The 25,687-nt window shown below is 37.8% G+C and overlaps 1 protein-coding gene across 1 annotated transcript in view; it reads right to left on the bottom strand.

The window, feature by feature from the left end:
• The window catches only part of LOC135207248 (methenyltetrahydrofolate synthase domain-containing protein-like), a 420,744-nt gene that overhangs the window by 10,031 nt on the left and 385,026 nt on the right, over window positions 1-25,687 (bottom strand). Inside the window, 2 exon segments of the mRNA XM_064238898.1 lie at window positions 8,417-8,529; window positions 17,688-17,907. Coding sequence (XP_064094968.1) covers window positions 8,417-8,529; window positions 17,688-17,907 — 333 coding nt within the window.

Below are 25,687 nucleotides of genomic sequence, written 5' to 3'. Positions count from 1 at the left end.
CAAAACACAAAAATACACTACAGTATGCATTGATTACATTACAAATACTTTGATGTGATTACATTAATATTACAATAAGGTACTGTAATCAGTGCAGTAAATAATCTTTTAACCTTAAATGTATATTCATTCACTAAATTAATAAAACAAATGGAAACTGTATTCGAAGGGATGCGTACCAAACCCCTACCCCGAATAGTTAAAACACGTAAATACTAAGAACCCCCTTTTAAAAATGCTTATAACTGCCTATCTTGAAGTTCACATACCTAGTGTATACCTTAAATAACATCCTATTTCAAATATAACTTAAATTACTATATTATTACTGTATTAATCTTTGAGATTATATTATTAATATAATTTCAAAGTCATTTTAAACATTTTACCACTGAAAATAAATACTACAGCCAATAACGGGGAGAGAGAGAGAGAGAGAGAGAGAGAGAGAGAGAGTGTAATGATAGCTATAAGAAATAATAGTAGATAGGGTAGCGTAAAAACAGAAAGTTCTGAATAGCTGTCGCCCTATATAATCCTTTAATTGTCTTGTCCTTGTGTCTGAAAGAACAGTACTAGTACCATACCAATTCTTTAATCTCAGTAGAGAGAGAGTGAGTGAGTGTGTGTTTATCTCTCTGTTCTCTCAGAAAATACTTATATAGTTTCCAACGAAACAGAGGGAGGGAGTTACCACTATGACATACATATCCTGTGTGGCAAGAGAGAGAGAGAGAGAGAGAGAGAGAGAGAGAGAGAGAGAGAGAGAGAGGGGTTACTCTAAATTAAAAGAGTGAAATGGATAGATTATTGTATTTCTTTAAAATACTATCACATAATATGAATTTTGTAATTACAGTTTTATTAATAATAATAACAATAATAATAATAACAATAATAATAATAATAATAATAATAATAATAAAATAATAATAATAATAATAATAATATGTGGCGCCGTGGAGGAGTTGGTTAGGTCGTCAATAGACTTAAGTCAAGTTAAGCAACATTGGGGCTGGTCAGTCGTTGGATGGGTGACCGCTCTCCTCGGCGTTGATTCCTTGGGAAAGGATCTTTACCATAATTTCCTCAGTCTACTCAGCTGTAAATGAGTACCTATCCCTGATGGGGTAGGGTCCAGCTATGGGTTAAATAGCAAAACTCAGCAATGATGGAAAGAAATGAAGGAATAAACGACAACGACGTAAATGGAACCTCTGGCAACAGAGGAGCCTCGTCCGGCAACCAGGTATTCAACCCAATTGTAGGGGAAGACGGTCAGGTACTTGGAGGTCGTCATCCAGCAACTGATCACCACAACGACAGCAATCAACAGCCTGAGATTGAGCTACAGAGGCAAAAAGAAGAAATGGACAAGAGAAAGAAAATAAGGAAATATGGAGATGCTACATCAGAAGCAACCCGACGGAGAGAGGATATAGAAGAAGATTGATCAACATCTGGAATGAGAGGAATAACACAAACAGAGCAGAGGCTGGCAGACCAAGTAAGGAACATAAAGAAAAAGAACTGGCTCTCCCCAACAGAAAGAGAAGAACTGGAAAGGGAAATGTCACACGACAACGAATTACCACGAAGACGAACTGAGAGACGATGCCACAGAAGACGACAGGGAGGATGAAGTATCAAACAACGACACACGAAGAAACACCGACGAAGTAACAGAGAGGACGGAATGGGTAGAAAAGATTAGACAATGGATGGAGCCAGATACAGAGAACAAAGATCCCCTCCATGAAAGCCTACAACACCAAGAAATTAAGGGAGAAAACAAGTGAGGTCAATGAAATAATGGGCCTAATACACACCACCGTATCACAGAAACAAATAACTTGACATATGCAGGAGCAAGATTAGTAGCAGAACTGATGGGGATTCGAACACCAACACCACCGTCACAACCAACCCAACAGAAACCAAAACAGCAACCTCCTTGGAAAAGGCGCCTGGAAAAGCAAATCATGGTGATGAGATCTGACTTGAGTAAACTGAAAGAGATGGCAGAAAAAAGGCTAAGAAGCAAGAAAACAAGGGAGGAACTCAACGAGAAATACAAAGTACAAGAGAGGGGACTAAACAACACAATAGAAGATGTAAAACAGAGGCTTAAGGCCAAAGCACACAAGATCCAACGGTACACGAACAGGAATAAGGGATACCAACAGAACAAACTCTTTCGGAACCAACCAGAAAAGACTATACAGCCAACTAAGAGGGGAAGACAAACCACCCAGAAATTCCTGAAGCCGAACCAAGTAAGAGACTATGGAAAACATATGGAGCAATCCGGTATCACACAACAAACATGCAACATGGCTCCAGGAAGTCAAGGAAGAAGAAACAGGGAGAATAAAACAAAGATTCACAGACATCACGACAGACACAGTCAGACACCAACTAAAGAAAATGCCAAACTGGAAAGCCCAGGTCCCGATGAAGTCCCATGGATACTGGCTCAAAAACTTCAAGGCCCTACACACGAATAGCAGAACACTCCAGCATTGTATCTCAAATCACCAAGCACCCAAATGGATGACCACAGGAAGAACATCCTTAGTACAAAAAGACAAGAGTAAGGGAAATATAGCCAGTAACTACAGGCCTATCACTGCCTACCAATAATGTGGAAGTTACTAACAGGTATCATCAGTGAAGGCTATACAACTACCTAGAGGAGACAAAAACACCATCCCCCACCAACAGAAAGGCTGCAGAAGGAAGTGTAGGGGCACAAAAGACCAGCTCCTGATAGGACAAAATGGTAATGAAGAACAGAGAGAAGGAAAACCAACCTAAGCATGGCATGGATAGACTATAAGAAAGCCTTCGACATGATACCACACACATGGCTAATAGAATGCCTGAAAATATATGGGGCAGAGGAAAATACCATCAGCTTCCTCAAAAATACAATGCGCAACTGGAATACAATACTTACAAGCTCTGGAATAAGACTAGCAGAGGTTAATATCAGGAGAGGGATCTTCCAGGGCGACTCACTGTCCCCACTACTCTTCGTAGTAGCCATGATTCCCATGACAAAAGTACTACAGAAGATGGATGCCGGGTACCAACTCAAGAAAAGAGGCAACAAATCAACCATCTGATGTTTCATGGACGACATCAAAGCTGTATGGTAAGAGCATCAAGGAAATAGATACCCTAATCCAGACTGTAAGGATTGTATCTGGGGACATCAGGATGGAGTTTGGAATAGATAAATGCGCCTTAGTCAACACAAAAAGGCAAAGTAACGAGAACTGAAGGGATAAGCTACCAAGTGGAGCAACATCAAACACATAGATGAGACAGGATACAAATACCTGGGAATAATGGAAGGAGGAGATATAAAACACCAAGAGATGAAGGACACGATCAGGAAAGAAAGTATATGCAGAGACGGCAAGGCGATACTCAAGTCAAAACTCAACGCCGGAAATATGATAAAAGCCATAAACACATGGGCAGTGCCAGTAGTAATCAGATACAGCGCAGGAATAGTGGAATGGACGAAGGCAGAACTCCGCAGCATTGATCAGAAAACCAGGAAACAAATGACAATACACAAAGCACTACACCCAAGAGCAAATACGGACAGACTATACATAACACGAAAGGAAGGAGGGAGAGAGGACTACTAAGTATAGAGGACTGCGTCAACATCGAAAACAGAGCACTGGGGCAATATCTGAAAACCAGTGAAGACGAGTGGCTAATTGAGTGCATGGGAAGAAGGACTAATAAAAGTAGACGAAGACCCAGAAATATACAGAGACAGGAGAAAGACAGAAAGAACAGAGGACTGGCACAACAAACCAATGCACGGACAATACATGAGACAGACTAAAGAACTAGCCAGCGATGACAATTGGCTATGGCTACAGAGGGGAGAGCTCAAGAAGGAAACTGAAGGAATGATAACAGCGGCACAAGATCAGGCCCTAAGAACCAGAATATGTTCAAAGTACGATAGACGGAAATAACATCTCTCCCATATGTAGGAAGTGCAATACGAAAAATGAAACCATAAACCACATAGCAAGTGAATGTCCGGCAACTTGCACAGAACCAGTACAAAAAGAGGCATGATTCAGTGGCAAAAGCCCTCCACTGGATGCCTGTGTAAGAAACATCAGCTACCTTGCAGTAATAAGTGGTACCAGCACAACCTGAAGGAGTGATAGAAAACGATCAGGCAAAGATCCTCTGGGACTATGGTATCAGAACGGATAGGGTGATAACGTGCAAACAGACCAGACGTGACGTTGATTGACAAAGTCAAGAAGAAAGTATCACTCATTGATTGTCGCAATACCCATGGGACACCAGAGTTGAAGAGAAGAGAGGGAAAAATGGAGAAGTATCAAGATCTGAAAATAGAAATAAGAAGGATATGGGATATGCCAGTGGAAATTCGTACCCATAATCATAGGAGCACTAGGCACGATCCCAAGATCCCTGAAAAGGAATCTAGAAAAAACTAGAGGCTGAAGTAGCTCCAGGACTCATGCAGAAGAGTGTGATCCTAGAAACGGCACACATAGTAACGAAGAGTGATGGTACTCCTAAGGAGGCAGGATGCAACCCGGAACCCCACACTATAATACACCCAGTCGAATTGGAGGACTGTGATAGAGCAAAAAAAAAAAAAAATAAAATAAAAAAATAATAATAATAATAATAATAATAATAATATTATTATTATTATTATTTAAAGTATTAAAAACAAATAGTACATGCACTATAAAAAATTCTCGAGTCTCAGTAAATGAGAGAGAGAGAGAGAGAGAGAGAGAGAGAGAGAGAGAGAGAGAAAAATTGCATGAACACTTGGTGGCAAAACACAACAGCTCCTCCCCCTCCGTCCCATTACTTGATATGTTTGACAGTTTTAGTACCTGGAGTTTGAGAGAGGACATAATTTTTCAAATTTATAAACTAAAATCTTACTAATTCACTTCAGTATTTTCTCTAATGAATTGATGTTATTGCTGTATACACTAATATTAATATTTGAAGATAGTAAATCAATTATTTATCATACAAAAAACCATACATCCCTGTAGGAGAGAGAGAGAGAGAGAGAGAATTATTATTTTTACTATCTGATATCATTTAATCTTATTAAACTTACTAATACAGTATTAATCAGTATTAATATTTGAAAATTAGTAAATCATTTTTGTACCATAAAAATACATTTAGTCATGAAAATAACATCAAAATACACTAATTAGTGATGATTTTTGCCAGAAAATCCTGCGAATAGATGAATCCCCTACAAATACGCGTATTCGCATTCTCCGGATTCGTTGATTTCTCTCTGGACCATATCTATCCATTATCTGCGGGGAATTCACCTATTTATGGGTTTTTCCAACAATAAATAATCACTAATTAGTGTATTTTCATGTTATTTTCATGACTAAATACATTTTTATGATAATTCTCTCTCTCTCTTACAGAGATGTATGTTTTTTGTATGATAAATAAATGATTTACTAATTTTCCAACATCAATATTAATGTAAACAGCAATAACATCAATTCATTAGAGAGAATACTGAAGAGAATTAGTAAGATTTTAGTTAATAAATAAAAATTATTTAACCCAGTCATGTCCAACTGACAATATAGTACGTAAAAATACTCTATCCCCTATCTATACAACTGACGAAGCAGTAACATGGTTACGTCACGCAAGAACAATAGTTTTCAAACATGCATTCACGTAGTTTTTATGGTAAAAGTAACGGAAAACACGTTAGTGCATCCCATACGAGACGATTACACTTTCGGCAGGGCTCTGAATCTCCATAAGATGTCAAGATAAGGAGGCTTCTAATGGACTATGACTTTTCTTGGAAGGCTCGTAGGATTAACCTAACCCCAACCAAGAAAGCCATGGAACTACTTTGTCTGTAGTAGGAGGAAGAAAATCTCCTGTTATGAACGATAATGTGGACAACGGTAAACATTTTTTTCCGTTTCGATCAACTTATAATGTCAAAATGAAACTGTTGCTGTTACCAAAGCCATTTTTCTTGACCATCCCTTTATTCTTCAACGTTTCCTCTACATTTTTGTATATTTACAAAGGAATTTCTATGGAAAATAACCAAGATAGGGCTCTTACAAAAAAAAAATTTTTCTAGCGATAATTCTCACCATGCTCTGGGCAGAGCGCTGTTTCTTACCCTCTTTTCTATCAATTTTTTCACTGGCTGGACTTATTCGTTTTCCATTGTTTTATATGTTGATATTTTGAGGATTTTGTTGGCTTTCTCATAAAAAATAATTAATTCGCCTAACTGTTATAGTATTTGACCTACGAACGATAATGTTAACAAAGGTAACATTTTTTTTCGTTTCGATAAATTTATAATGTCAAAATGAAACTGTTGTCGTTACCAAAGCCATTTTTCTTGACTTTCCCTTTATTTTTCAACGCTTCCTCTACATTTTCGTATATTTAAAAAGGAATTTCAATGAAAAATAACCGAGATAGGGCTCTTCAAAAGATTTTTTTTCTAGCGATAATTCTCACCATGCGCCGGGCAGAGCGCTCTGTTTCTTACCCTCTTTTTTATCAATTTTTTCACTGGCTGGACTTATTTGTTTTCCATTGATTTATATGTCGATATTTAGAGAATTTTATTGGCCTTCTCATAAAAATAATTCATTCGCCTGACTTTCATAGTTTTAGGGTTACGAACGAAAATATAAAAAAAAAAAGTAAATTTTTTTTTTTAAATAACTCACATTTTTTCATATTCAGAGGGCTGGGACTCTTATTCTGACTATTCCACCATAAAATACTAACATTTAGAAAAAAAGGATAGCAAAATTAACATTGTTAGCATAAAATTTATATTTTTGCTGAATTTTCAAAATAATTATTTTTTCGTACTGTCGAGCGCTCCCAGACACCTCGGATATCCGGGGACACAGTGTTCAAAACTAAGCAAATATGAAAGAGTTAAGAATGAAAGAAAATTCATTCTAACCTGCATCTTGTCTTTGAACTCCAGGTAGCCAAGCTGAGGTGACTGGGGTCCAACAGCCATCAAATATATCAAGTAATATGACAGATAGGGGACAGTGTTGCCCACTCAAGTTCATGTAATTTCTCTCTCTCTCTCTCTCTCTCTCTCTCTCTCTCTCTCTCTCTCTTATTGAGATGAGAGAATTTCTATGGTACATGTGTATATGTTTATTAATATTTTTGCATAACATAATAATAATATTAATAATATAAATAATTTCAAAATTCATATTTTAAAGAAATACAATAATTTATCAATTTCACTCTTTTAACTAAGGATAACTCTCTCTCTCTCTCTCTCTCTCTCAATAATATACAGTACTAGTTTTCAAATAATATTAATTTTAATGAGATTAAACAATAACAATAACATTTCTCTCTCTCTCTCACTTACGTATGTTTATTTGTTTTGTAGTATAAATAAATGATTTACCTTATAACTAATTTTCAAATATTAATAAGATTAATAAAAAAAAATAGCGATTCCCAGTCTTTTTATCCACTTGGAGGATGGAAGGCGAGGGAGTAAATGAGTTTGATATACATATGGCGGAGGGGAAGGAGTCGGAGTCTAGGAGTTACTCTCTCTCTCTCATCATTATTATTCTCTCTGTCTCAGAAATAATTTCACTCTTGATGGTCAGATATATGATGCTGCCATTCAATGGTCTCTCTCTCTCTCTCTCTCTCTCTCTCTCTCTCTTTCTCTCTCTCATCTCTTCTTTCCTTCTCTCTCTCTCTCTCTCTCTCTCTCAGAATAATTCATAATTTCACTCTTGAGGGTGGGTCAAATAATAATGATGTTGTCATTCAATGGTCTCTCTCTCTCTCTCTCTCTCTCTCTTATTGGCTGTAGGTATATTTTTTTAATGGTAAAATGTTGAAGATGACTTTGAAATGATATCAATAATATAACCTCAAAGATTAATACAGTAATAGGTTAGCAATTTAAGATATATTTGAAGTAGGATGTTATTTAGGGTATACATTTGATATCTGAACTTTCAAGATAGGCAGTTACAAGCATTTTTAGTGGTGGTTCTAACTATTCGTGAGTTTCCCTATTCGCTGGGGTGTCTGGTACACATCCCCAGCAAATACGGGGGGAACATTGTATACACACACACACACACACGTATATATATATATATATATATATATATATATATATATATATATATATATATATAGATATATATATATATATATATATATATATATATATATATATATCCACAAGATTTAAAGACTGTCACCACCTGACGTCAACATCCTGTCATCCTGGCCACTTTCTAATATATTTACTTATAAGTAAAGAATTTTTGCACTATGTTTTAAACTATATTCTTACCTGCAAGTAGATGGAACCTTTCCAAGAAATATAGCATATGTGATAGGAAGACGTGGCTTCTTGGGTGCCTGAGACCGTCGAGGACCCTTTTCTTCCACTTCATTATCATACAGCTGCAGTACAACAAAATTGTTACAACCAACTAGATTAAAGCTGAAGTAACTGAATGGTAAAATCCATAATAAACCTTTAAGGCACTCATATTAGATATGATGATCTTTCAAATCTCAGATAAGACAAATTCTTCTGAATGCCATAAAATTACTTTAAATTCACAAGTTCAAGATACTGTGAAAATAGTACATTTGTTCAATCCACCAAACTAACATTTCTTGATGAATTACACTGCTTTATATGTCAAAATTAATAATAAAATGTTCAAGAACGAATCTTTTAACCGGTTCTAGTAAGTGACTGTATTTATTGCCTAAAGGGAATAAGTCTGCCTTCTAACACATTAGTATATTGCAAAAATTCAATTAAGAAAAAAACCAGTGCATCCTACTTACCTACATATTATGAAGCAAAACTACCAACAGATAATTAAGCACCTATATATACTCAGAATGGATTGCTTTACTAGGGAGGAAAACCTTATCCATGATCAAAAATAATTTTCCATAACTCTCAATACAGTATCAGAATGCACCACAGGAATTTGATTAGATACTTTTAAACTCACTCACTTACATGTAGCAAGCACATAACCAGTGGACACAATTCTCATCCCATCCCATCCTTTACCAAGTTTTTATTCAACCAAGTTTGCCTGTGAAAATTAGTGTGTATAGTTGCTGGACTGAACTGGGAAACTTTTGAACTCGGTGGCCACTAGGGTAAAAAGTTACACCATAGTACTTCACTCCAATCACTCCCTGTGATACAGTCAAACCTCGATTTTTGTATGCCTCTCTTTTCGTATGTTTCAGTTTTTGTAGACTTTCCTACAAAATTTTGTCTTGGTTATCACAAGTTTCCTTAGTTTTTGTACACTTGGAAACGCTCCATCCAGGGCCCAGCGTGACTGGGCCCCGTATCGAGCGCCCAAACAAAGCATCCCATCTTTTGTGACCCATTCTGCTTTTGTGTTCATTGTTTTAGTGCTAGCCCTTCTGTAGAAAAGGCGAGAAACTATAGAATTTAAGAAAGAACTTGTAGCAAAGTGTTGGAGGAAGTTGCATGCCAACCTCAGTGAGAAAATGCCTACAACAAGCACTGCTGTTAGTGAATTTAAGGCCAGCAGAGGCTGGTTTGAAAAATTCAGAAAACAAATGAGCATACAAATTGTTCTTCTTCAGGGATTAAGTGCAAAGTGGAATGATGTAGAAATTTTTGTGGAGAATTAGCATCCCAACAATGAAGTTGTAATCTGTCTCTCCAACATGTTTAATGACAATGCCGTGTTTAATTATGGAAAATGTTAAAGAAATGCCAGAAACAAATGTGTTTGGACAGTTTTGTTGTGAGACAGGTGTCTAGTAACTCTCAATCTCAAGCTGGTTCTAGTACCAGCAAAAACTGAAGAGGGTCAAATAACCTCAGAAAGTGCCAGTAAAAATACAAAGAGAAGCAACCCCAGATAGGTCCTTGATATCTGAAGTCCTTCTGGAGGGAGATTCCCCTTCTAAACAATAACCTCTCCTCCTCCCTCTCACCTCCTCTCTACCTTCCATACTCTAACAGGTGTTTTTCATAAAATAATAGTGATGTCAAACATTCATTTATTAATTTCATTAGTCATTTATATTTATTTCTCATTGTTTTCTGTATGTAAAACTGTATTTATTCCCTATAAAATGTATTTTTTGTTAATATTTAAGGGGGGTCTGAAATGCATTGTTTTTACGTTACTCCTCATGGGGATTACTGTTTCGGTTTTCGTACGTTTCGGATTTCATGGGAGGTTCTGGAATGAATTATGTACGAAAACCAAGGTTCCCCTGAATTCTTAATTTGCTTCAAGTTGAAATTTAATGTTATAGAACTTTGCTACAATGCAGCTAAGTTATAAGAGTTCGATAGCCCTCATAAGTATAAGTCTCCATTATACACATAAATTAAGCTTTGAGGGATCTGCTGCAAATTTTTACATGATATTTCACATGCTTAATTTCTATAGATAAAGTCACCCAAAAATTTAACCTCTAAGTTCACGTTATTTATATAAAAGCATCATTATATTAAATTTGTTATGAGTTAATGATTGAAGTTATTTGCTTTTAAATTTTACATATCTCATCAATTTTGACCTCTGAGTTTAAGTTATCAAAATCGTTTAAATACATTATTTTACGAGTTGATAAAAAGTAACTTTGTCAAAATTTTTTGCTTACCTATTTCTCAACTTAGTTGTTATATTAAGCAATCCTAAATCTTCAATGAATTTCATTCTCTCACCTCTAAGAAACTTTGTTTTGATTCATCAAGATATTTTTTTTTTTGAAAACAGCATGAGAACTTTCTTTTAGTTTTATGGTTTAGAAAATTAATTTTTTGCTGCTTCTCTATAAAATTTTTACAAGAGCTTTTTAACTAATAAGCCAACCCTTATTTCGAAAAATTATTTATAAACTGAAATTGGTATTCAAATGGACAATTTTTTCACTGTGTGCAGATACTGTATATATAATTGCTTTATAATCATCATTTGCTACTGAATAGGGGGTTAGATTATTTCAAAAACACATATTCATTCTAAAATATTTTTTGTCAATTGTACTTCAATGATACAGGGAGTTCCCAGTTCTCGGCAATCCGGTTTTATGGCACTTGTCTAGCGCCACAACAAGCAGAGCTCCGGTTATCGGCGCCATAAGGAGCCAATAATTGAGTTATGGCACCATAACAAGCAGAGTTCCGGTTATCAGTGTCATAAGAAGCCAATAATAAAGTTATGGAGCCATAATATACCTAACAGAGGCACCATAAGGGTGCTCATGGCGCTGAAAACAAGTTCACAAGCACCATTATGGCACTATAAATCGCTGAGTTTCAATTAATGGCGGTTTTTGCTTATCGGCACACCCCTGGGGATGGAACTACCGCCAATAACCGGGGACTGCTTGTATTAAGGCCTTTCATTTCCTATTACCTAGTTCCATTTATCACAAAGAATATCCCTATGTTGAGATGTTAACTTGCCAATTATGTACTTGCATGATTATCTCAAATGAAGGCTCATAACATTCTTAATAATGACTGACAGCCATGATAATATAAGCAACAAAAATTATCTATAAACAAACCTAGCACAGATTTTTTTAAGCATAGTACTTCTAGGATGCATTTATTTAAGACAAACTGTACAAAAACATTAACTAGAAATTTATTTAGGCCTTACACATTTTAGCACCACCCTTAGGAGAACAGACAGAAATGGCAAATTTTCAAATCAATTTGTATTTTTCATAGCTAACAAACCTGAGGTCTTAACAATAGGATATTTTTCAAGTGCCAGCTGGTAACCAGTCAAAACAATCAAATTGTAAAGCAAGGCAACGCCTGCACGCACAAAGTGAAAGCTGGTCAGAGACTGCGCACTAGACGTCGTGATGCTTTAGTCTTTCCCCAACCCAGGAGATAATAAAAGACAGAGAGGGGCAGCCGAAGTGGGCAGTACACATTAGGACCTATGCGTTATTTGTTCAAAAGCGGAAGAAACCTTTAGTCTTAACAATAGGACAGACTTATACTTGAAGGTAGGTATAAGTATCCTAAACCGGCTGGGAGTTAATCCACCTGACCGCCTCTTTAAAAGAACGAGTTCTAAAGAAGGTGGACCAATGCCCGTGAGAAGATAGGTAACTGACACCTAACAATTCAGCCATCTGGGTTGCAATACAATGATATATGAGCAGATTCATTGCATCCAGGGAACTAAAGAAAATTCTGACTGTTCAAATAACAAACCATATACTCAGAGGAGTTTGTTATTACTCCTCACTCCCCCTTGCTAGAGAGCGGAGTATTTGCTACTGAATAGGGGGTTAGATTATTTCAAAAACACATACAGCAAACTAACTATAAGTATGACTACCTTACTTACCTGTATCAGACCAGTTCAGCACATGACATGTCTATTCCCGTTTTATATTAGCCGTTACATTGAGTTTTATATATGAAAATGTGCGGAATTTCATGTAGAATACGAAAATAAACAACCCATGGTTGTAGCTTTTATCAGTTTTGAAATATTTTCATATAAATAACGATAAATAGAAAAAATTCGACCTTTGGTCAACTTTGACTCTACTGAAATGGTTGAAAAACACAATTGTGAGCTAAAACTCTTACTTTCTAGTAATATTCAATCATTTACCTTCATTTTACAACAAATTGGAAGTCTCTAGCACAATATTTCGATTTACGGTGAATTTATGAAAAAAACTTTTTCCTTACGCCCGCGCGGTAACTCTTCCGAAAAAAATCAGAAATTTTTTCGTCCGAAAGTTGTACTGTTTGCACCGTTTTATATTAGCAATTACATAAAGTTTTATATATGAAAATGTGCGCATTTTGTGTAAAATACAACAAAAAACAACCCATGGTTGTAGCTTTTATCAGTTTTGAAATATTTTCATATAAATAACGATAGCACCAAAATTTCAACCTTCGGTCAAATTTGACTCAACCGAAATGGTCGAAAACCACAATTGTAAGCTAAAACTCTTACATTCTAGTAATATTCAATCATTTACCTTTATTTTGCAACAAATTGGAAGTCTGAAATACAATATTTCGATTTATGGTGAATTTAAAAAAAAAAACTTTTTCATACGTCCGTGCGGTAACTGCCGAAAAAAACTGAATTTTTTTTGTTCGACTGTTGTAATGTTTGCACCAATTTATATTAGCAGTTACATGAAGTTTTATCTATGAAAATGTGCGCAATTTCGTGTAGAATACAACTAAAAACAACCCATGGTTGTAGCTTTTATCAGTTTTGAAATATTTTCATATAAATAACGATAAGTGCCAAAATTTCAACCTTCGGTCAACTTTGACTCGACCGAAATGGTAAAAAAACGCAATTGTAAGCTAAAACTCTTACATTCTAGTATGTATATTCAATCACTTACCTTTATTTTGCAACAAATTGGAAGTCTATAACACAATATTTCGATTTATGGTAAATTTATGAAAAAAACTTTTTCCTTACGTCCGCTCAGTAACTCTTCCGAAAAAATCAGAAATATTTTCGTCCGAAAAGTCATAATGTTTGCACTGTTTTATATTAGCCGTTACATGGAGTTTTATATATGAAAATGTGCGCAATTTTATGTAGAATACAACTAAAAACAACCCATGGTTGTAGCTTTTATCAGTTTTGAAATATTTTCATATAAATAACGATAAGTGCCAAAATTTCAACCATTGATCAAATCTGACTCGAAAGAAATTATAAAAAAACGCAATTGTAAGCTAAAATTATTACATTCTAGTAATATTCAATCATTTAAATTTATTTTGTAATAAATTTGAAGTCTCTAGCACAATATTTTGATTTATGGTGAATTTATGAAAAACTTTTTCCGTGTGTCCGTGCGGTAACTCTTCCGAAAAAATCTAAAATTTTTTCAACCATCTGTCGTAATGTTTGCACCTTTTTATATTAGCCATTACATAAAGTTTTATATATGAAAATGTGTGCAATTTCATGTAGAATACAACAAAAACCAACCCATGGTTGTAGCTTTTATCAGTTTTGAAATATTTTCATATAAATAACGATAAATAGAAAAAATTCAACCTTAGGTCAACTTTAACTTGGCCAAAATGGTCGGAAACTGCAATTGTAAGCTACAACACTTATGGTCAAGTAATATTCAATCAATTACCTTCATTTTGCAACAAACGGGAAGTTTCTAGGAGAATATTTCGATTTATGGTGAATTTTTTTAAAAAACTTTTTTTTACGTTCGCGTGTTACGAATTCATGCATCATATTGTGTTAATATTTTCACTGTGTTGCTTTGCTTGTTTTACAATTTGTTATATACCAAAATCATTGCAATTTAGTGTAAAATACAATGAAAAAATAATTAACTCATTAACTTAAACCATTTTGCTCATAGCGCCATTTGTATACAATTATATATGAAATTTTTTTTTGCACTGTCATATATTACAATATTTATATATGATAATAATGAAATTTTTTTTCATTTCTGATGGTTGCATACTAAACTTCAGGCAATGACAATAAAAGGAGCCATAAATTAACTCTTTATCGTGAAAATTAAGCATGCTGTGATTTTTTTTTTAAAACTTTTTCTCCACTTCAGCGCTCACTTGCGAACGCCGCCGGCATACGGGAGACACTTTCGGAAATACTGGCTCGGCGATTAAGGGATAAAGAGCCAAAGAAAGAAGGGAGAAGGTGTTCCCCTAACACCATGACCATCTGATCATGGAAGGACTGGGAACACTAGCTCATGCCCACAAAAATCTAGATTTAAGACAGAAAATTTGAAAAACAAACAAGTAACACAAACCCATCTTATAATCCCGAAGGATCACTGGGGAAGAGTCGAAGTGTTTCCCTAACATCCTGGTCACCCAACCAATGAAAGATAGAGAGAACATCTCTGGTTTGCTCCTAACTCTACCTGTAGATAAGTTTAAAGGCAGCCAATGGTCCCCATGAACAAACTGAGCAAATCCTTCTTTATGTCATCCTGAAAGATTGTGGAGGGAAGTGTTGAAGTAGACAATTTTAACTATAATCATCTGACAATAGAAAAGCATGAAGAACATTCTTAACCTGCTGCTACCTATAACCTCGATCCAAAGATAAGTAAAACAAGGAGCAAACAAGCCACACAAAGGGTTGTGATGTGAACCTTACGTAAGTTTGAAAGCTTACATAGAAGCAAGATGGAGAGAATCTTCAATCTACGGGAATGACACTCAGTGAAACCCTGCCAGTAAAATCAATCACCATCAATGACTGACACTCCCTACCCTACCTTGGAGTGGTGGCGAGGTCCATGTAGAGCGACATATATGGTGAAGGGAAGGAAATTGCCTCTATCTTCCCCCACTGTCCAAACTTGCCTCATTTGCAGTATTATTGAGAAAATTAAAAAAACTAAACCACAGTGATCAGAGGAAAAAACTTATATAGCCCACTTTTCCATGCAATAGAGATAGGCTGTGATAGTACAATTACCTTGATCAAGGAAACCAAACTCTCATGAAACTGAAAAGTGGCCAAGTTTTCAGTATCTGAAAAGTAAAACATTAGTATAAATAGTATATCGGAGCACCATAAAGTTGTGTGAATACTATAAGAAGCTTCTACGTGTCCAATGAAAATAAGTACTACTCATACTGGTAACAAACTAATCCTAATTTCTTGCAAGAGTGCTTCTTTGACTGTTGGGTTTGAATCAAACGAGTGCTTCTTTGACTGTTGGGTTTGAATCAAACGAGTGCTTCTTTGACTGTTGGGTTTGAATCAAACGATAAAAACACACAAATCCCAAAAAAAGGAAAAGGAATACAATATTCAAGTTTAATTACCTTGATCAAGGAAACCAAACTCTCATGAAACCTAAAAGTGGCCAAGTTTTCAGTATCTGAAAAATTAAACATTCATATAAATAGTACATTGGAGCACCATGCAGTTGTGTGAACACTACACAAAGCTGCTACGTGTCCAATGAAAATAAGTACTCATACTGGTGATAAACTAATCCCAATTTCTTGCAAGAGGGCTCCTTTGACTGTTGGGTTTGAGTAACACAATAAAAACATACAAATCCCAAAACAGGAAAAGGAATACTGTATTCAAGTTTAATCCTCAAAAGTTGGGCAGCATCCTGATAGACATCTGAACTCAACAGCGGACAAAATCAAAGTGGAGTGGGGACCGATGGTAGGAAGGCTTTCCCCTAGCTATTGATATTTAATTACTTTGTCAGTATGAAGTTTAAACAGCCGTTTCAGCTCATGTTCACAAACTAGTTCCTAATGTCAAGAACTAAGGTTTGTATTTGTGTAATATAAATGATAAAAACAATAAATAATAATTTTTAGTTATAAAATTCCTAATTAATGAGATATAAAAACTGTCAAAGTTGCCACCAAAACCTGAAGGAATGGCGTAGCCTAGTAGCTTAATTCAAAATCCCACCTTGATGGATATACAGGTGTGGGTTTCATTCACAACGGGGTGCTGATAAGCAAAAACTGCCATTAATTGAAACTCAGTACTTTATGGCACCCAGTTTTGGTTAATGGCGCCTATTGTTAGATATGTTATGGCACCATAAAACTGGATCAACATTAACCAAGTCTGCCGATAACCGTCAACTGGCCAGGTTTCAATGGACTTGGTTAATGGCGATCCGGTTTTTATGGTGCTTAAACAAGACGAGTTCCAGTTATCAGTGCCTTAAGCAATAATAGTTATAGCGCCATAACATACCTAACAGAGTTATCGGCGCCATTAGCCCATAAATTGCCAAGTTTCAGTTAAAGGCGGTTTTCGTTTATCGGCACCCTGCCAAGAATGGAACCCCTACCGATATCCGGAGACTGCCTGCATCTGATAAAACAGACTTTCACAGGAGCTTAAGCCTATACACTTAGCTTTCCTCCACATAAAACTGAGACATTTCATCTACATGTGAATCACGAGGGACCAAAGCGTGACTAATAGGTATCTTGGCCAGTTTGTGCACTGTTGCCATATCTATGTAAGAATGGTGAAGGAAAACTGGTCACATGCACTATTCTGGCCAGACCAACTTTAACAAAATGCTTTTATATATGTTGGTCTGCCTTATAGTGCCCTGTGGGGACCATGTAACTCTCTATGAGGATGAATAGCAGCTATGGTATAAAAATAAAAACATAAAAATTAAGTTCATAATATTCACACATCAAAAAAGTTTAGCTAAAATTGGATGCTGAACATATTTAATCAAGGTAAAATATATTCAAGAAATTTCAAGGCTTAAAATTACCTACTATGAGCATGATATTTACTTACCTTTACATTTTCATGAACTATATATTACAAAGATGGAAGAGTTTTAAAGTGTGAAACTTTCAAAAGGGTGATTTTGAAACCAAAATCATATTTGCTTGACAAAATCACTTAGAATATACTTCTATTTAACATAACTTCTTCAGTAATTGAACAGTGCATACCTAACAGGTCCTCTGAATTCAACTTTTACAGGTAATACTTACCAACTATGAAGTCAATCACCTTCAATTAACTACACAACAAACATATTAATGTGTTAATTAATTTAATTACCCCATTTTCATAGCTATCCTTTACCATGGCCTTGTCCTTTGCTTTCTCTACTATAATCTGTTGATCTTGAAGTGTTAACCCATTCAGCTTGTTCAAAACTTCATCACAATCTTCTGTGGGGCCAGTGAACCTAAGAAATGCAAATCCATTGCGGCCACGCCAATTAATGTCCACAGGCTTCACATCTCGGTCTTGTAATGAATCTTTAAGCTCACGAACCCTGAAATGTTAAGCCTTATCAGTCTTAATGGACAGGTTCATATGCTGTAACAAAGGAATCAAGAATTCCTGTTAAGTATCTAATAATAATTTTATTACATAAAAACATTCCAAAGTAGAAAAGATGAACTACATTGCTCCAAAATTAGCATATAGGATTCTAAAAGTAAAATCAACTTGTGTATATATAGATTTGAAAGGAAAATTCAAATTACTTCCTCCTTCTAGCAGGGCGGTGCCCTCCAAAAAAAAATTTCTCCATATATCACCCAGCATCTAATTCCCTATGATTAAGTTTGGGTTGGCATAGGTGTTAAAGTTAACAGAGGGACTAACACCTAAATGCAGTTTGACACAGTAATTCCCAGATGATCCCACATAATGATGACGAATCAAAATAATTCTGAAATAAAAAACTGACTGCCATAATTCAAAAGCAAATCCATCAATGGCCTTTGTTATTGTAAATACGTACGTACATATTACATAACCTTTTGAAACTATTTTTAATAAAAGTTTTGGGGATCCACCATACACAAGAGAGAGAGAGAGAGAGAGAGAGAGAGAGAGAGAGAGAGAGAGAGAGAGAGAGAGAGAGAGAGAGAGAGAGAGAGAGAGAGAGAGAGAGAGTTTTTTTAAATGGTTACAAATGAATGAACAGTAAACATGATCCAAATACTAGCTAATTATTTTCATGGTTCTGCAAAAAGTGCAGAACAAAATGCAACATTTAATATTTGGTTGATGCTCTCTCTCTCTCTCTCTCTCTCTCTCTCTCTCTCTCTCTCTCTCTCTCTCTCTCTCTCTCTCTCTCTCTCTCTCTCTCTCTTGTGTTGAGTCTGATTACTTTATTACAAGTTAATATCCTTTTAATTAAATATGATTTATATATAACAGTGTTTGACAGCTTCCTTGGACCCACAAAAGCTGGAAAACTGGCAGGAATTGTCAGTGCTCACTGAGCTGTAGGTGTAAGAGGATATGTTACAGTTGTTCCGTCAGCCCCTGACTTGCACATTTTTCAGTCATCTTTGGCGGCCCACAGCTCAGTTTGTCATTGACATAATGAGATGCCATAAGCTTACAAATGAAGAAAAGGCCTGTGCCCTTGCCCAGCTGGAGCAGGAAGTCTCTGTGATTCGTAAGGCCAGATATATTGGTGTCTCTTGCCAAGCTATTTACAGTCTGAAAAAGGCAGCAGCTGGACTCCCACCAGGAGTGGTGCCATAGCGGACACCAGGATGTGGACGGAAGAAGAAGGACCTCTCCAAGGACAGATAAAATTCTGAGGAGGGTAGTATTGAATAATCCTTCAATTACAGCAGCTGCACTCAAGAAAAAGCATCCTGATCTGCTTGGAAACATCACTGTTCGTATGGTACAACATTGTCTAGTAAAAATAAATATTTTCAATTTTTTTTAATATTTTTATTGTAACCATCTCTCTCTCCCTAAAATGCAATATTTGAAACAAAGTTTTGAACAGTTATGATGCTGAGACAATAAGAAGTCTATGAAATCTTAAAATATATCTGGAATAAGTCAAACAAATTACCAAATTTATTTGTAGCAACATTAACTTATGTTAATGCTGTAGAATACAGGTATTTCTGGGCTCAACCTGTGCCGCTCCGTGAAATGCTCCTTATAGCATCATTTCTAAGGTATAAAACTGCTATATATACCAGAGAAAAAAGTTGCATGGAATGCTAGGCATATGCCCAGCTCGCTCACCCATATAGGGTGTCGGTATAGTAACTGGGGCATATTAAAACCACTGTCAGAGGTCTCTTACCAATTACAGTAGTACCTCGAGATACGAAAGGCTCAACTTACGAAAAACTCGAGATACGGAAGCCAATGCGAAAAATTTTACTGCTCTACATACGAAAAGTTTTCAAGATACAAAAGGTTTCTGAAAGTCCGAGATTCGCCTGGATAACAATTTTGAAACTCGCACCGCGCGCCACCATCTTAGTACTAGTAGACTCGCCACCATCCTCCCGCTCTCCCATTGATTCCTGATGCTAGTCACCACCATGAAATCCTTCTCTCCTATTGGACAGCATCCCTCCCATCATGCATCTTATACGTATACGTGGTGGCGTACCTATCTCGGCCTCTTCGTACCAACATCTCTATCGTACGCACACGGCATTCGTTCGGTCCAACGATTTCGTTTAGTAACGTAAATTTGTTAGTGATTTCGTTGCAGTATACTATTATCGTGTTGTGCGGAAACTTTATTGTGTTACTTATACGTAAATTATGTACAAGATAACGTAGTCATGGGTCCCAAGAAAGTTGAAATTCACGGAAAGAAGCGCATGCTCTCTTTGGAGACAAAGATGGAGATCATAAAGAAGTACGAAGCTGGTATGCAATTGAGTGTGATCACAAAGGAATACGGCCGTAATCCGTCAATAATAGGCACCATCCTTAAACAGAAGGATGCCATCAAAGAAGCTACACCGTCGAAGGGCATCATTATTTTGTCCAGCAAGAGGACCCACGTGCACAACGAGATGGAACAGCTGCTCCTTGTCTGGATAAAAGACAAAGAAATCGCTGGCGATATGGTAACGGAGGCGGCAATCGCCCACAAGGCCAGCGCTATTTTCAGCAATTTGATTGCGCAGGCGGAATACAACGGAGGGGAAGGGACTTCAACGCAAACCCCAGAATTCAAGGTTTCATGGCTGGTTCGAGAAATTTCGTAAACGAACTGGCATCCATTTGGTGGTGCGTCATGGGGAGGCTGCCAGCTCGGACACGAAAGCGGCCGAAGCATTTAAGAAGACTTTCAACGAGATGATGACCAAGGAAGGCTACAGTTCTCAGCAAGTCTTCAACTGTGATGAGACTGGCCTTTTTTGGAAAAAAATGCCTCGTCGGACGTACATCACAGAGGAAGAGAAGAAGCTACCCGGGCATAAGCCTATGAAAGACAGGCTTACGATCGCACTTTGTTCAAACGCCAGTGGGGATTGCAAGGTGAAGCCCCTACTGGTGTATCATTCCAAGACTCCTAGAGCCTTCAAGGCCCACAAAGTGCTGAAGGAGAAGCTTCCAGTGATGTGGAGGGCTAATACAAAAGCCTGGGTAACGAAGCTTTTGTTCACGGAGTGGGTAAATCTGTGTTTCGGCCCAACAGTGAAGAAATTCTTGGAAGAGAAGCACCTCCCCCTGAAATGTTTGCTGGTGTTGGACAATACCCCTCCCCACCCTCCTGGCCTCGAGGAAGATATCCTAGCGGAGTATTCCTTCGTCAAGATTCTTTTTCTTCCGCCCAACACCACCCCTCTCCTCCAGCCCATGGACCAGCAAGTTATAGCGAACTTTAAGAAGCTGTACACGAAACATCTTTTCAAGAGATGTTTCGACATCACCGATACCACAAACCTCACCTTGCGTCAATTTTGGAAGGAGCATTTCGACATCGTCATTTGCATCCGACTCATCGACCAAGCTTGGCAGGAGGTTTCGAGGTGAACCTTGAATTCCTCATGGAGGAAACTCTGGCCTGATGCCGTATCCTCCCGAGACTTCGAGGGATTCGACGTGGGCGAAGCTGGTGCTGCAGAGTCAGAAACAGTTGACGATCCCGAAACTGTTTTGGAACCAGATCTTGACGAGATCGTTGCACTCGGCTGGTCGTCGGCGAGGACGACATCAACGACCTTCTCAAGGAGCACCAAGAGGAGCTTACGACGGATGACCTGAAGGAGTTGGAGGCCATGCAACTTAATGTCGTTCAAGAGGAGTTCTCAAGCAGCGGCGAGGAAGAGGAGGAGGAGCCTATGACAACGGCAGAAATTAAGGATGTTAAAGTGCAATCGTTTATCGAAAAAAAAAAAACCGAAAAGGCTCACACAGGTCGTATGCTTGCGCAGTTCGATGACGTTTGCCTGAGTCGTTTCAGGAACATTGTGAAAAGTAGGCAGAAGCAATCTTCCTTGGATCATTATTTTTTAAAGAGGCCTTCAGCATTAGCAGGAGTAAGCAAAAAGGAAGAACCAAGTGATAAAAAACAGAAAGTTAAAAGCAAAAAGGAAGAACCAAGTGATGAAAAACAGAACGTTGAAAGTGGTGATGAAGTTGAAATTCTGTAAAATAAAAGAAAAAAAAAATAATAAAAAATAAAAAAACCTACGTAAAAGTAAAAAAAAGTTAAAAATCAAAAAAAGAAAAAAAAATTAAATTTTTTGATTTTTGTAAGTTAAGTGTTACAGTTTTGTTAACGTGTTTCGTAAATTTTAGTTTTATAGTTTTCCTTAAATTTTTTATGTGTTTTCGTAAAGTTAAGTGTACGTATGTACGTACGTTATCTGCCGTTTGTCCTCCTCCTCCTCTGCCGCCACTTTCGGAGATAGCCTCACTCGAAAGGAAAGCTTCCACATTTTACGTTCCAGTAATAATATTTCTTGTATACTAATAATATACACTTTATTTACAGGTTTTGCATTTTTATTCTTAATTTAGGTATTGAATGGTCCAAATTGTTGTAGTATTTCATTGTTTATAGTCAATTTAGCTTTATTATGAAATTTACTGGGGTGTTTTTGGAGGGCTTGGAACGGATTAGCCATTTTACATGTAAAATGTGGTCCAAGATACGAAAACCTCATGATACGAAAGGCGCCTCAGAACGGATTAATTTCGTATCTCGAGGTACTACTGTAGTTATCTCCTCTCTCAACATCCCCCGTTACTACGAGGTGCCGTTCTACATCCAGCTACTGCCCGCCACTACTACTACTACCCACACGTTCCCAAACATTCCTTTTCATAGCATCGTAAGACGTGCACACGTTCTTGTATTCTGTTGTGAATTGTGCTCTTTTTTGAAGATGTCTGATCTACTTGAAGCTTCTACTGCTAAGTTGAGTACTGCAATTATCTATTCTTGATCTGGAAGTAGCGATATTCTTTATAAGTAATTATTTAATAATTTAAGTTTCGGGAAGTTCGGATGATGCCGCTCCCCGACAGCCATTTTGATGTCGCTACCTCTTAGAGCTTCTTGTTTACATGATGACTGGCAATTCGTTCCTCATACTAATTGCGGTCAGGTTTTAGTTCTAGACATCTTGCACTCTGATTGTTAATTCACAAGTTATTATACGGTGTTTATACGTGCAATATGTAATAATTAGGTTATTTTGGCTTACGTTAGGGTACCCGACTGGGCCGCACACAGCTTCGGAAGGTAGCCTACATCGGGGAGTTCCCCTTCGTTATACATATGAATAAAGATTTAGCATATAATTACCTGACCAGATCGGCATTATACCCGATTTTGTAGGGCTAATTATTCTAGTGATTTAAGTCTTCCTGACCAGGTCGGCATCTTACCCGATTTCGGAGGGCTAGGCTATTCGCTCGGATCACCTTATGTTCCTCCCTCTTCGTCAATGTACCCCTTATAGTTGTTTTTAGTCGTTTGCCATTATAACCTATCCAGTTTAATAATTATAAATAGATTTTGGTCATTTAGTTAGGGTTAGGCCAAAGGCCTATTGTCATGATTGCGTGGATCCACTATGTCTCGGAGGGTTGTCCCACCTGATCGGTCACAGCGTCCACTTTATTGCGAGCGAGCCACTCTTCTCAGCTGCTCCCTCTCCCGGTACCCGCCTCGGTGGAGTACCTCTCACCACACCCTACCCACGGGGTACCACGTGAGTCACACGCTCTAGAGCAAGTACGGGAGCAGCGGAGAAAGAGAGTGGTTGCGCTCTCGCTCTGCGAGTCGAGGCAGGTAGCGCTCTCTTCTAGCTAGTCACGGTTGGCCTCCGGACGAGCCGGATGGAGCACCTTGCCACGTACCTAGTATTCCTCTTTCCGGGTATCCTCCACGTTATTTTCCTTCCGTTCCGGTAGGACCGGGATAGCCTTTTATTGTATTTACATACTAATAACTTAGTGATTTGATCGGATTCAGGTATCCTACCCTGTTCTGATAAAGTAGGCTAATCCTCCATAGAAGAAAATAACGTTGGTTGGTCCCGGAAGAGGGTTATGGACGTAGCCTAGAATCTAACTGTTTATTATATTTATTCGGAATTCTATGGTGAGAATGCAATTTCCAACCAAGTATTCCGGTATCTAAATTTTATCCACAATTCCGTTCCTGTTATACTAAGGGTTGTCATACCTAATAGAAAGTTTCCGGAGCCAGCGGAAAGCTGAGTATCCTAGTGTCCGCTGCTCCGTAACCTTTCTACCTCAACGTACAAACTACTCCGGTAGTTGTACAGTCCGAAGAAAAGTTTCATAGCGGGAATTAGTTTTCCGGAGCAGACGGACTGGTACAAGGTTACACCTGCCATAGCTGTCAGTTCTAACCCTTATAATACCTAGGGTGATGACAACAAAAACAGAACAGGAAGAATTAGAATGTTAAATGACCATGATGAAATGTTAACGCTCAGTTATAATATGCATGCGTCTACCTTGACGATATATTTATAGTATAAGCTTACTATAAGAGCACCGGAGTTTCCGGTAAATATAAAAAATCTATGATACTCATGTATCAATTTCATTTACAGGTGGTACGTTGTCAGATGACAGCATGTGCGGCTGTACTACAACAAGCCTGTGGGCATGAGGTCTGCCGACCTCATGCACCTTGTGCAGTCCAGGTAGACGACCTTGTCATGTAGCACCCGGATGGGTGTGAGATCTGCTATGGGCTGGTCTCAGAGATAACCATGGACTCGGTAAGTACATCATTCCATATTCCAGTAATTACTTCTAGTACGTTGCTTATATAGAAGTTAACAAAATTGCTTTATAGTGTTAGAGAACTTAATAAATCCTAATGGATACATCTCTTTCAGACCCCTCAGACCATCAAGAATTCTTCTCTATCGATCCTCAAGATCTGGGTCGGCGGATTTGGCCGGAATGTCAAGCCCAAGAAACCCTACATCCTAGCGGAAGAGATGTGTACTCTTCTCTACCCAAATGCCAAGATGTCAGCAGCGGTGGCCAAGGAAGTGGCAGCACCAATCATCGCCAGGATTAGGGAAGACATGCAATTCTTGCCTGAAGATCTTGAGGGACTGGGGGAAGCTGTATTGGATGATGTAGCAGCCATCAGTCTTGATGTAGAGCCCATGGTTCTTGACTCCACTGTGCAAGGTAGGGAGGTAAGTGAGGCAGGTAGCGTCCGGTCTAAGATACCTATTCTTAGTCCGGCGCCGTCTAATTCTTCTTCCCAAACTTCTTTCCAGGGGTTCACTGGGAAGACCATGGCTGGGGACAGGCCATGCTCAGTGACCCCAAAGATCAAACACTTGAAGAAGGCCTTACCCAAGCCAATTAAGCCTTCGAAGCTACCCAGACTTACCAGGTCATTATCAGCTTCTAAGCCACCAGCGGACCCGGTGGCTGCTACTCCCTCACAACACGGGTCGAGAGAAAGGAGCTCAAAAGCCAAGACGCTGTCTTTTGACCCAGTAGCCTTTTCTAATCAACTGATGGAAAGAATGGGTAGCATGGTCCAATCCTAGATTGGAACCATTGCTGATCGCTTGCAGTCTATGGACACCTTTGCTCAGAGACTGCAAAATAAGGAGAACATGATTGAGAATCTGTTAAGATCCGGACTGCCACAACAACAGCAGTTCGTGATCCCGGACGCCTCCAAACTTCCAACGTTCGTAAAGAAAAATCCGTGGCGATTGGCCCTACATGCCCCGTTTGTAAACGGCATGTTAACACTGGAAGGATGTGGCACCCGGCCTGTAGACGATTTTGAGTTCTACCCGCCG

Source organism: Macrobrachium nipponense, chromosome 32 (genome assembly GCF_015104395.2).
Source record: "Macrobrachium nipponense isolate FS-2020 chromosome 32, ASM1510439v2, whole genome shotgun sequence".
NCBI classification, from domain to species: domain Eukaryota; kingdom Metazoa; phylum Arthropoda; class Malacostraca; order Decapoda; family Palaemonidae; genus Macrobrachium; species Macrobrachium nipponense.
This window is presented reverse-complemented; position numbering and strand designations above follow the sequence as displayed.